We start from the raw sequence: 14745 nt of genomic DNA, 5'->3' as shown, positions 1-14745 counted from the left end.
TTACTTTCCTTACAATGAACACGTAAGAAGTGATACAGATATTAGTCAGGGCAATTTTGTAAGTCTTGTAGTTATTGTAGAGAGGAAAATTCATAAAGGAAATAAAAAAATTATTATAGGAAAAATAATGATATAACACTCCAACATTTTTTGCTGTCTTTATGGCTGACAGCATCTTCAAGAAGATATTTAACAAAAACAAAACTAAAATATTACCAACAGTCATTATTTCAATAAATTGAAAAGCAGTGAACTGATAATTTAATCATGTGTATCATTAGGCATATCGCATGCAGTCTATACATTGTCATGCAAACTGTATGTGACTGTAGGTATAAGAGATATCTATCACAAATGTTACATACATAAATTAATGACTTCCAGATGTCACGAAGAATGATGAAATACCTTGGTTTTTGTTTAGAGTGCTGTGTGAGCAAGTGACCTCAGAACTCTGAACAATCTGATGAAAATATTCTTTTCTCAGTAAGACATGGAGGAAGCTTGCCAATCTAACATGTGATGTTTTGTGAGGCTGTGTACTATGAGTCCACTTCTTTCTTTTTATTTCCAAATTGCTTGCATGTTTTATTATTATTATTATTATTATGGATTTCGAAACTTCTCTCCATTTGAACATATGTACAGCATTCTGTAAGAACAAGGAATCTTGTATACTTCAGGATGTTTGTAGAACAGAACACCATCTTTAGAAATGTATGAAACTTTGTAAAGTGTTAATTAGTTTGAAGGCCATTCTGACATTGATTGACTTTAATAATTGCACTATTTTTCTTGTTGCCAATGTATGGCAAGGAAACTGTGCATTTGTAACTGATTTCCAGGTTAACACAGGGGATGGTTCATCTGAAAAATAACAATTTCTTTAGTGACTTCTCTGAGTGCCCATTTTGGAAGAACCGATGAAATCAGATTTGAAGTCATTTTTTTTTTAATTTCAATTCTTGAGTATGTTTAATGCTCTATTTTTTAAAGTCTGATAATATCCAATTTACGAGTCAGACCTAGCTAATCATTCATAGCTGATATAAACTACTTATAGTTAATTATTTAAAAAAGATTCAGGTTTGGTTCATCACTCTTCACATACACATCATGACATTGGTTGGAACAAGAGCTCTATACCTTATCTAAAAGACAATTTCCCTTTTCATCAGACAAAGGAATCAACCATGGTCATTTTTTTCTCATGGCTCTCATAAGAACTAAGGACTGATTCTAACAACATCTAGAAATCTTATCAGATCTCTTCCCATGCCAAATTCAAACTTTTCAGCAAATCATCTCCAAACAATGCTGGAAAGTAGACAAGTTCTTCCACTTACCAATGTCTCCACATGTTTGTATTATTTAAACTAGAACAGTTTCTGCAAGCTTTACTTGTTGACTTATAGTTTATAATTGCTAGTAAAATAAAATTGGTTAATTTTATTTTACCTTTGTATCATAATGACCTAATAAAAACTCAGTATTTTTCAACAATAAAAATGTTTGGTAAAACAACTGTGATGATTTAAATTCTAGTTTATTCATCTTTCTTAACTTGAAGATATTAAAACTCTGTTTTCAGTTTGGAAATATATGATAAATCTGAACATAAATCATTCAGTCCATGAAGTACTGTTATATAAAAAATTAAAATTTAATTTGCCATCAAATTGATTCTATTTAAAGAAATAAAATCTGAAAATAAAATAAACGATTATGACATATATTTATGTTTTATCAATGTTTAATATTACTGTAATATTTATCATCATAATTGTTAGTATGTAGGATGGACAACAATTCAAACCCCATAACAGGTACAAAATATTCTTGTAGATAAGCTTATGTGTTGGTAACACATGACTATTAAATTTTTTCAGGAAATTACAACGTATAATAAATATTAATTAAAAGAAAACTTTAATCAATACTTCCTATATTTTGGCAAAGTTACATTGCCATCTTCATGGGAACATAAAACTGATATGTGCATGCAGGCACTAACAATGAGCAAATGAGGCCGAAGAGAGTGACTAACATTGTTCCTAGAGTCCTAAAAGGTGCTCCCTAGTGGGCTAAATTGGGTTGCCTTGGCTGTTGGGCTAATGTTCTCATGATGCAGGCTTCCCAAATTTGGGGCAGTCTCATGCACCCAAATTTGTTGAGGTTTGGGAAGTTTTTTAGAGCTGTGGCTGATTCCATGAACAACATTTTGTTTTATATTTGCTGCAGTAAAGTGGCTTTCTTCCATCGTATTCTGTGGCGGGTATCCAGAGTGGTCCGCAAGCCCAAAATGGCTGTATTGGTGAAACCGGATGAAGTCTTTGTGTTCAGATATCCTGATATTAGCTGTCCTGAATGTTTGGCCATGGTAGGACAGTTTACAGCTGCAAGGGACCTGGTATACTCCATTAGGTCTAGGGGAAGTGGCTAGTCTTTGGTGAAGCAGATAAAGGAAGCCAATTTCTTATATAGTTTGTAATAGGTTGTCAGGTCATTTTTTTTTAGGATTTTGATTAACTTTTTAGAGGTGCCCCGGATGTAAGGAATGGTGATAGATTTAGTGTAATCTTTGTTATGAAGTGGGGAAGGAGGGTTGTGGTTAACTGGTTTTAATATTTTCTGGATTTTTTTGGGGAGGTTGCAGCCATTGGCTAAGAACGTGTTAAGGATGTGATTCAGGTCAGTGGTTAGGGCATTGTCATCTGAACAGATTCATTTTGTTCTGTTATATAGGGTTTTTATAATCCCATATTGTTGTGAGGAGGGGGGGGGTATCTGATCCAGATATCTGAATACAAAGGCTACATCCGGTTTCACCAATACAGCCATTCTGGGCTTGTGGACCATGCTCTGGATACCCACCACAGAATACACTGGAAGAAAGTCACTTTACTACACTGCAGCAAATATAAATACGAAAGATTGTTCATGGAATCAGCCTCAGCTCTAAAAAACTTCCCAAACCTTAACAAATTTGGGTGCATGAAACTGCCCAAAATTTGGGAAGCTTGCATCATGAGAACATTAGCCCAACAGCCAACGCAACCCAATTTAGCCCACTAGGGGGCACCTTTAGGACTCTAGGAACAATGTTAGTCACTCTCTTCGGCCTCATTTGCTCATTGTTAGTGCCTGCATGCATATATCAGTTTTATGTTCCCATGAAGATGGCAATGTAACATTGCCAAAATATAGGAAGTATCGATTAAAGTTTTCTTTTAATTAATATTTAGTGTACATTGTAATTTCCTGAAATAATTTAATAGTCAGTTACAAGAAAGTCAGGTATTACGTAAAAAAATTATTGTATCAATATCTATTCAGCATTAATTAGAAAACAGAACAGATTTTAAATCAGTCTTGAAGAAAAGCAGCTATTCAAATTCAGAAAATCTGACCTCTTTATCATATGTTATTTCAGCAGCATGATTCAGAATTTTGTAGAAGGTTTCATGCCAAGGAAGGTAGCTGTAAACAGGTAAAAACAACTTAAAAAATAACAAATAATAAAGAAACAAATTAAAAATAATGCAAAATAAATGAAATTAAAAGTTAATTTTTTCCCCCAGATAAACGAAAATAATGCAAAAATTCCATTCCATAAAGTATGAAAAGTTATAGCATTAGTACTGAGAGGAGGTAAAAACATAATAGTCAATATTCCCTACAAATATCAAACACTATTTTTCATTCTACTTCAGAACTCCATTAAATAGCATTGCAGTCTCATGCCAGACAGCAAAATTCATCTACTATTACTACTTAATGACTTCCACAAACATCCATGTCATAGAGGGAATGAAATCCACAGTCAGTTGGTTATAAAGCAGAGACACTATTTACTTAGCATCCAAAGCTTGTAATGAAAAGTATGAAGGTCCATCTGGCATAGTTTCATTCCATGACAACTATAAATATATACAAGCTTTTATTCTGATATAACAAAGATTATAACTCAAAGGAGAAAGTGTTTGTGCTATTTCTCTTTTTTTTTTTTTTTCATGTTTCAATATACACTCTCTTCAATCTAGGGAGAAAAATTTTTGAACTTCATATCTTTCTTCAAAATTAATGATGTAAATTTTTCATGTAGTACTATCATATCCTGTACACCCCTTGAGGGTACATGGCAGGAATTTGATGATGATGATTCATGCCTACTCATTCACATGCACAGTTTTCCTCTTGAACTGCATCCCGTATGGAAATTTACACACACACACACACCTGTGTGTGTTTATATAATCTGAGGGATTCTTGTCTATGACAAATAATAAAATTGCCAAGATGCTAACAATTATACAGAAGCCTGACAAGTCAATTTATTTCTAATTAACTGAGAATTCTTACAGTGGTTTTTCACTGGTCATCACTAGTGCTACAGGGTGATATAAAGGTCTTGTTTGCCTTATACTAGTTTCTAGAAACGGGACTGTCTTCATAAGACTAAGAGAGAAAAAATGATATAATGGTTTGACTAATTATTTCCTATTATAAGATAAAACTCCTGGAAAATATCATAACTCCCATTTAACCTCTGCTGCAAAAAATGTTTCTGATATAGTTTCAGGCAGAAACTGAAATCAAAAATTCTTTCAATTAAAAAAAATTTTTTTTTGTTTTTAAGGAAGTTACAAAAATAGACTTGCAATTGAAATCACTAGGAAATAATACTTTTATTTTTGAAAGAAAAAGGTTTTAGGTTTTCTTTCCTTACAAAAAAGCTGCCAATACTAGTTCCTTTTTAAAAAAGAATGTTCCTTTCATACAGAAGCAGATAATAAATTGGAGAAACTATTTCTGGAATCCACCACAGCATTACAACAGTTGCCATATCTGACCAAATTTGGCTGCCTCATTTATCAAAAATCTCGCAGATTTATCTTCAGACTTTCAGCAAGATTCCATCACTACATCCATAAAAGGCACCAATTAGGACTGCAGATCCTGCCTTTCATATCAGTCTGTATTTTCCTTCCTGCTAGTCTGCCTGTGCTTAGTCATATTTCTTTGTCCCATGAAAAAATACTGGCTTAATAATTAATTAGCCAAACAAAATTAGTCAGTAATTATTATCTCTAGATGTGGGTGTTTCTTCACTAAACATCAACATGAGTAATCAATATTTAAGAAACCACATCAGATTTAGCATGAGATATCAAATGTGACAAAAATTCTGCTAATATAGAAAATTTAGGAGAGCTGCAGTCATAGAGGATGACACTTGAGTCATACTGGTGAATAACAGTTCAGGTTTGGATATCTGTGAGTCGTGAGACACAGTTAGTATTGGTATAGTCCTGGATGCTGCAAAAGTCTATGTGGGATTGTTTTTTACATGGAATTCTGTTGTGTTGTGAATTTGGGGGATATATTTTATTGTTTTTCACAATTGTTGCTATATATTTTGATATTTATTGAAGATTTTCAGTTTATTTATTTATAACTGCATCGACAGTATAATTTTTTATGCCATCTTTCATGGTGACGGTATTGTGACCATGACCAACACCTCACAGGGAGTGCCCAAACTCTAATCCAAGGATTGTCTTGATGGTGCCACCTGAAATCTGCTATACCAAGGCTTCGTTAGCATAGCAGCTTTCAGGCTTCAGTTAATGAGACCAAACCTGATGGTAACACTTTGTGAGGCTACCTGATCAGGTGGAAAATAATTCCCATCAGGTAGCGCCAAAAAGTTAGCAGCAGATTTGGCCCTGTATACTATCTCATGACCAAGCCTGCATAGCACACACTGCTTTACTGTTATACCCTCAAACAGAAGAGGTGCAGCTCTCTAAATGAATAATTATGGTGTGGAGAGGGTGTTTAAGGTCACCACTCTCACTTACATGCAGTGAAGGTGGTGACCTCAAAAAGGTCACCACCCTCACTGCATGTAAGAAGAATGGGACAGAAACCACACTCTACTTTAGAGATGAAACATGGCAATACCCACTTCTTGCTTCCAATAAGCAAGGCCATTTTGCCAGGTAATGAAAGTTGTCTACCGACTAGAGGTTGTTTGGCATTTTCTGAAAATCAGGATGGTATGTTCATAATACATCAAAATTAACCTCACAGAGCCCTGTTTGTGGAAATAGGCTATACCATAGGAAGGTGGAGGATCCCTCTAATGTGGATCCTCCACTTTCTTATGGAGGAATAACATGCTCAAAAGACACCTTTTGGCTGGGAGATGATGACATGCACATGTAATGTGCATGTCATCACATTCATTATCATCTTCTATGTTCTGGCTCAAAATTTTTAGCAAGAACCTATTTTATAACTGTCATATATTTATGTAACTGTAAAACATAATAGTGAACTAATCACTGGGAAAATGATTTATAAATGGTTAATTTTCAATTTGGAATAACACATAAAAACCAACCAGAAGGCAAATTTCATGAAAAAAAATACAAAATATACTAATTACTGGTAATTTTATGATCTATAAAATATATATCTATACAGTAATCAAGAACAACTGAACTTCCAATCTTTTAAGAATAACATGCTCTTAAAAAAATTGCACAAGCAACTGATAATTATGTTTAATAATTGCAACATTAATATTGCTGAAAGTATCCTGAATACTGATTTTAATATGCCATTTTGGCAACATCCAAGGATCTCAGGAGCACTATGTAACAAGAAGCTAAGTCTTCTTTAGAAGAACAAAATACTTAAAAAATTAGGAATGAGAAATATTTTGTTCAGGTTAAAAAAACAACTGTTTAGTTTTAATGGAACTTGCAACACAGTAATCAAGAGCAAAACATGTCAGACAAACAATACCTAAATTATACTTGCCAAGAAATGATGATGATATGACATTACATTCAGCCTGAGGGAGGATAGGTTTACTTTTCCCACAGTGACTCAGTCAATCTTGGGAGAATGTCTATATCAATATGACATAGCATGCTTATTTTGTTTAGGAGCACCCCTAAGTGTTGAACACACTGGCACAGACCTAGGATTTAGTGATTAAAACTATTATGAAATAGATAATAAATTTTGAAAAACATACCTTGAAATCATATTTAAAGTGAAGCTGCAGTACTTCATGCTTCTATCTTCATAAACCTAATCATTTTACTAAGACTAATCATTTTATTATTATTTTATAGACTTAAGAAGGAAGCTGAATGACCATAAAAGGCAGAAATCAATTGCAAACTGCAAAAGATAGAAATACATGAAAAAATAAATAAAAACACCAGAAAAAGGATAAATAATGTAGAGAAATAATTTAAAATCCCAGAAAGGATTGGATAAATAAAAATATCTCATAATTACAGTATATGAGCTGTTTCAATATGCTGTTGTCCTCAGTATTGAGAAGAGTGTTCTCCTGAGAGAAGGAAATGAGAGATGAAAAGTAAAAAAGGTGGTGGAGTTCACTTAAATGGCTACATCAAAATCGCTAGTCATTTTTTATTAGCTGAAACTAGGGTGCAATTTTAATACTGTGGAGCTTCCAATTCTCCAAAATCACATAGGGGTGATGGAGGTTTATGGAACTGCTATCACCAACTATAGTTCCTGAAATCCATAACTTAATTTCATTATTTTGAAAGCCTAAGATGGTGGGTTTCTCAATTTGGGGGGGAGATGCGATTTTGTTTGGACACATAGATTGCAATTTCTGCTTTATCAATGTTTTTTTTATTATTATTATAGTTATAAAAATTACACTTGCAAAAATGCTCTTGCAGACATGACATTACAATCTGGTTGGCAAAGGAATCTGTACACTATGTTGTGGTAATCAAATATTTCTTTGGATGTATGAATTTTGGTGAGGGTTCAGAACAGTAGCCAGTTTGCCACTAATAGTAAAAGCTAATTTGTAGTCCATATGTTTAAAATCAATACTGCATGCTGTTATACTGATTTGAAATTAGAGGAGCTTCATGAAAAACTTCAGTAATAATACATCGTCTAAAAGAGAATAATGTCTATATATTTGTATATGAATGTATGAAGGTAAAAAACTGTCACAAATGTCCATGCCCAAAGCAGGATCCAAACTCTCAGCCTTTTGGCTGGAGAATGGATACAATAACTAAGAAATTATATTGTTTAATTCTTTACCCAAACATAAGCAAAGTTTGCATGTGAAGTATCTTAATGACTAGGCTACTTATATATAGAGGCAGTTAACTTCATATCAACTGCTTCAGTACCTTATAATTCAAAGTACACTTCCTTGCAGACATGTATATTGTTAAGTATTAAGGGAAGGATCACTACACTACCCAGATAACTTTTCTGGGATTGGTTACCACTTATGATACCTCAACAAAGGTTGAAACTAGTTTGCGAAGGGACTTTCGCTTAATGCTTAGAATTAAGCATTAAAGAGTGGCTGAAGTGAAGCCAACAGCTTTTATATACAAGTAGCCTAGTTGCAAAGATACTTCACTGTCAATTTTGTTTAAACATTTGAAAGGAAGCATGCATTCCCTTATGGAATACTGGGGCAATTGAAGTGAAGTCCACAACAGACTCTATACTACACAAGTAGCCTAGTTGTGAAGATATTTCATTGCAAACTTGGGTTTGATAACACTTGGGTAAAGGATTACACAAGAATATAATTTCTTAGCAAGTATAATTTACTTTGTAGCTAAATGAAAAAAACTTTCTACACAGTATATAATTTTATTCAAAATTAGCAAACAAATATTTCATGCCAAAATCAATAGTACATCATCAGAATGGAACAAACAAGTAATTCAAAAACAGAGAAAGAGAGAGAGAGAGAGAGAGAATGAAGCAAATATGACATTCCGTCAATCCTTTGAGTTTATCTCACCCCCTGCAGAATGAGTTTGACTTTCACAAAAAAAAAAAAAAAAAGAAAAGATTAAATGAATCTGTAATTTCAAAAGCAGATGAAACTGATCCAGATGCATAATTTTACCAGAAATTGGCCTTTAGAGTAATGGGATTTGGGGTGATTTACCAGTAACCTTTCATTTTTTATTTGTGCATGTGACATTAGAATTTAAAATAAACACAACTCCTGAAATGTTATGTTCACCATTTTTTTTTTATTTTTGGTTTCCATTTTGCCTCAGTGATAACAAATTCATGATAATTATTAATCTCATTAGTAATGTTTTTTTTACAAGTTCATGTCAAAAAAAATCCTTGAAAGTTTGAAATAATCACTCTCAATTCACTCTTATTATTATTATTGCATGGACACCTCACATGGAAGTCCTAAGATTCATCGTGGAAGACTCAAATTATCAACACAATATCTAATATCTATCATACCTCTCCTTGAAACCATTATTATAGATAAAGCACTCACAACTGACTCAGGCAAACCCATTCCATTCATTCACCACTCTCCAAGCAAAAAATCTAGTCCACACACCCTTGCAAACCACACTCTTACCCAAATTTCTGAGATGACCTAATGTTCTATTTCCCCTCTATAGCCAAGTGCTGAAATATTTCCCCTACATCAATCCTATAAAAAGCCTTTAACTTAAAAGTTTCTCTCATATCCCCTCTTTTTTCACCTATCAATGAACTTTTACAACCAACCGATAAACCCTCAATCTATCCTCACAGGAAGTATATTCCACAGGCAATAACCATCCTGGTCACTCACTCCTGGATCATCTTCACCACTTCCTCATCCTCAAGAAACCCAGGTAACCAGACACAAGCATAGTAATGCAGATGTTGAAGTATCAAGGCTTTATAAAGATGAAAGTTAACTTTCTTAACTTAATCTCTGCTTGTTAGTATGTTTCTCAATAGCCAAGGAATCCTATGAACTACCTTGGCAACCTCAGCAATGCACTCTCTGAACTTCAAATCCATCTACTACCACTCCCAAATCCCTAGCCTCATCTATTTCCTAGAGTACAGGTCCATCAATGTGGTGCACAACTTCTAATCTATTTATCCCAAAATGCATGACTATATTTTTCCACATTAAACTGCATCCATTATGTCTGTCCATACTGTCAGCTTATTTAAATCATCCTGCAAGCTCTCTACATCGTCTTGATTAACCCAACTTTGTATCAACAGCAAACAACTGAATATCTCCCTTATTTCTTATAGAATTTATGTACAAATTAAACACTAGTGGTCCCAGCACAGAGCTTTGCGATACACCACTAGTCACCTGCTTTCTCATGGATTCTGGTCCTCCATGTACTACTTTTTGGAATCTGTCCCTCATATCCATATAACCAGTTTTGCATTCATCACCATTTGTTGTAATTTGCATAACTGAGTTTCAGGTGGTATTTTGTCAAATGCCTTTGCAAAATCTAGCAGTATCATCATGTAGCTATTCCCTTTATCTAAACCAGTTCATTGATAATGCAGTAACACTGACACCATGTTTACTACATTTAAATCAAATTAATGATCCACAAAAATACCTTTCTTTTTTTTTTTTACCTTCAGTCATTTTTTTTTTTGGTTTAGAAACTTCATGGTCACTTTGACTGCTGGAGAATAGAATAGTGAAGCAGTAAGATCTGAATCACTAACAACTGCACTGTTATCAACATGTCATTAGCAAATTTAGCAGCATTGTTATCAAAATTTTTAACACTATCAAACATATTACTACATTCAAAATTACTATCTGAACCTTATTTGCTTTCCTCGGAATCCAAATATTAATAATCTGACTCGATTCCAGTCAAAATACAATCAATTTCCTCAGCACTAGTGGCTACACTTTCAGCAAGTGGGCATCTTGAATCTGACTATTGTTTATTGTGAATCCTCTGAACATTGAAAAAACTGGGAAGGTTACTAGGAGATGACAGCATCTTCCTACCAAAACTGAAAAGCTGATGTAAATTGACAGCTTTACTACTTGAGGGCTAACTTATAACATCAAGTACAAGTGCTCTATGCTGGAAAGATCATATCAAATAAGTAATTAATAATTTCTGATTTTACATCAGATGAGAATTACCAAACCTTTCAGGATGAAGAGACAATGTAACAGGGACTCTGAAAGTTTCTTTGAAAAGGCATTTATATTTAAAACTGTTTCTTTAGAAGTGAGCAGCATTCCAGAGAATGCTGTGTTTAGTCTCAATACAGTGTTGTGCAACACTTAACTTTTGAGGTTTAATGTATTCAATGTAGTACTGATATTTTTCACAAATTTTTTTTTTTTTTTTGGTCAAGTGGCCTACTGTTCAAAGTATGTTAGATTCCATTCATAAGGAATATGGTAAACACCAGCCAGAAACAGAGGCAAAAGTTTGGCTTTTGAAGTTGGTAAGAAATTAGGAATTTTGTTGATTGGAAAATATGTGGGTGTCAGGTGAAACTTCAAGATTCTGCTGATGGGTTTGTAAATGCTTGAGATGTATGAGATCAGAACCATGCATTTTACTGCAGTATCCTTTTGTGAGAAATATATGCCTATTATTTGATGGATAATACACAACGGAGGCGATTCCATTAATTGGCTACAACCCTCATTTTCAGAATAAGGCTATCTGAACTCATTCTGAAAATGGACTACATCAAACATCAACCACATCCATCTTACAACAAATCAACAGTCTCCATCCATGAATTTAGTTCACAATGGAAATGAGAGTTCTGGGAGTCTACTCTTCTTGGACATCCTGCTTACCTGCACAGCCTCAAGTACGCTTGTCAACCATCATCATCATCTTCCTTATACTCTCTTTTACCTTGTGGTGTCGAGGGTCCATTGATCATCGGACCTCACTCTGTTTACAGGATAAGGTGGTCAGCCTTATGCCCCGGTGTATCCTATGGCCTGTAGTGTTGAGTTCTCAAGGCCAGTTTGCCTGCTTTGCGGGATGAAAAACCCCAGAATAAACTGGGGAAAAAACCATGCTGTCCGTGCCCAAGACTGGCTAACTTGGCTATGGCTCAGGAAGATCCTTCAGCTCCTCACGTCACCGACGGGAATCGAACCTAGGACACTCCTTCCGCAGGCATATGGTTGCGAAGCGCATAGCCACTACGCTAACCGCGCTATAGAAAAAACTTATTGTTACTGGCAGATACCTAGTCTATCCATAAATACTGTTACAAGTTGAACAGCACATAAACTTTAATTTATCATTAAATCAATTACAGCTTTCAGCACACATAAACCACATGTATAAAATGCATATAGCAGCCAGCACTCAATGATCAAAATGTCCCTCTTTGCTGCACAGACGTCCGAAGTCTGTGAGGCTGCATGTCAATGGCATGCACAACTTTCAATAGAAATGCTGCCACTGCTTGCTCAAAATGCACCTTCACTGGGGTGTTGTTTCTTGCAGGCTACTTTCTTAACTCTGACCACAATTAGAAATCCAATGGATCTAGATTATGACTTCCAGATGGCCACTCAAATGGTGATATGTGGGCACATTCATCTCCAACCACTGTTGTGTGGTTCTCGCCTTGTATGCAGGGGTTGAGTCCTGTCGAAAGGTTCACTACCTACTGTGAAACAAAGTGTTATTCAGGGCCATAGCGCAGGTTCCAGCACAGTGTCTTGATATGCTTTTGCAGAGATTTTGATCCCTTTCTTACAGAAATACAGCTTGGATACTCCCTTATATATCCCCCCCACCAAATCATCAACTGACATGGAGTGATGACCAGGTCATCACTGACATGAATCCATGAATCCTGTGTGCTATGCCACATGGGCTGTGCTGTGTGGCCATATACCAGATTGTTTTGGTGGTTCTGATCTGTGAAAACGATATTTCTGTCTGTTATTTGCACGCTGCTGGAAAAGTCCTTTCAGACAGGTATGTTGCCATGCATTAAGAGAAGGTTACTATCAAAACAAATTTTGACCTTTATTGAGATCTCATAAGTGTGCTTTGCATTATGGAATATCAAGGCAACTGATTTGAAGTCAACTGCTTCTCTATACAAGTAGCCTGGTTGTGAAGATATTTCACCTGCAAACTTTGTTTGCTTACACTTGGGTAAAGAGTTAAACAAGAATATAATTTCTTGGCAATTTTAAATTATCTTCTAGCTGTTACAGGTTAACTGACTGTCGTATATGCCTTGTATTCTGTCTCTTTTTGAAATGCTTGTTTCTTCCACACTGATGTCATACATCATGTACTGTTAATTTTATGAAATATGCGTATGCTAATTTTTGATTAAAGTTATATACTGTATGTAGCATGTTTCACTCTCAAGATGCACATAAGTATAGTGTACCAGCCACAATAATAATATAATCTTTATCAGGTTCAGACAAATCAAGGAATAGTTTATTATAGTGGAGGGTTTGTTACACTGAATTTCCTTTAGAACCTGATGCACTTCCTGAAACCATGAGGTTTTGGCCAAGACTTTTCATTAGTTTGTTAGCAACCCTACTATAACAGTGTTTGCTATAATGAGAGCTGACTACATGAATGTTAATTTCTGCATAAGTATGTTATTACCAAATGTAGACTGATCCAACTATGCACACAACTACCTTATTACATTTATTCCATTTAGAGATTTAGATAAAGATTCTGACTACACTAATCCAATCAGAATCTCTAGCCTTGCATCCGTAAGGACAACACAACATGCAATCTATGGCTGGAAAAAGATCTGGGTTTGATTCTTGTCACTATCTTTATAAGGATCTTTTGCAACAGCCGAAGGTGAGGTTAGTCAGTCTCTTACAGAAACAGCAAGACATTTTCTTCTGTTTAGACATTTCCATCCATAAAACAGGCAAACTAGCTGCAAAACACACCTACACAATTAACAAACAAAAACACATTTAGTGGGTGGAATGGAGTCAGGTAGATTGTGAAGTGCCCTTTTTCAATGAGTTCTGTCACCTACATAATAATAATAAATCATGAACATACCTCATTGCAGTTTACCAATTTTTTTTTTGCAACAGCTACCAACAAAAACATTTTTTTAATAATCGTCATCATCAAATTCCTGACCTATATTGTCATGGGGGTGAACAGGATATTATGATTCATTTTAGAAATTATGGACTTTACAACAGTGTTATAACTATTTTAATTTCCTGACGTTTTGACCTTTATATTAAGGTCATCATTTGGAGTATATACAAATATACAGGACAAGCTGAGTTATATTTTACACAGTATGCTAAAGAAACAATGATGTAATCACTGGTTATTTTACTGGCATGACCTAGTGAAAAAAATAAATAATAAAAATACAGATTAAAATTAAAAATTAATTAATTATTTAGAAACTACATCAAAGCTAAATTCTATTTAGGATAACATAAGAGAAATATTATTTCATATAGATAGTTTCTTACAGTAACAATAATGTCCTATTTTTAACATGACAATTGTTATATTAGATTTAAGATTCTGGATTATCTACAGTCCTTTTTTATAGTTAACTGTTATCTTAGGGAGAAAGGTTCTGTGGATAGAATATGTGCCTTCCATATGCTTGGGATTTTTAGACCATCATTATTGTTCAGATTGGGGTGGTTGATAAGAATCTCACAGGCTTCCTTAAATTTACGTTCATACCATGTTTTGGTGTGATGTAAACAACTGATGCTTTTCCAGTCAATTCTATGTAAAGTGTTCAGGGCATGATCAGAAAGGCCAGCTTCACCAGTTATTATATTTAATGTGTCGTTTATGTTCCATTTGTCTGATAGGAATTGTGTGTCTTGTTTCCCCTATATATGGTAGATTACAGATGCAATAAATATGGTATACTCCA

General features: G+C 34.5%; 1 protein-coding gene across 5 annotated transcripts in view; it reads right to left on the bottom strand.

Annotated features, from left to right (window-relative positions):
- LOC150098087 (DENN domain-containing protein 1A-like) overlaps nt 1-14745 on the bottom strand; it is a 224361-nt gene that overhangs the window by 187455 nt on the left and 22161 nt on the right. For 4 of the 5 annotated variants that reach the window (XM_090406168.1, XM_090406169.1, XM_090406171.1 and 1 more), the window contains exon 6: nt 3411-3480. The exons of the other annotated variant lie outside the window; for it this stretch is intronic. In XM_090406168.1, coding sequence (XP_090262294.1) covers nt 3411-3480 — 70 coding nt within the window. The remainder of the gene's footprint in view (nt 1-3410; nt 3481-14745) is intronic. 5 annotated transcript variants of the gene reach the window in all.

This window comes from Typopeltis vanoorti, chromosome 16 (assembly GCF_054136105.1).
Source record: "Typopeltis vanoorti isolate ZY-2024b chromosome 16, IOZ_Tvanoo_1.0, whole genome shotgun sequence".
NCBI lineage: Eukaryota > Metazoa > Arthropoda > Arachnida > Uropygi > Thelyphonidae > Typopeltis > Typopeltis vanoorti.
This window is presented reverse-complemented; position numbering and strand designations above follow the sequence as displayed.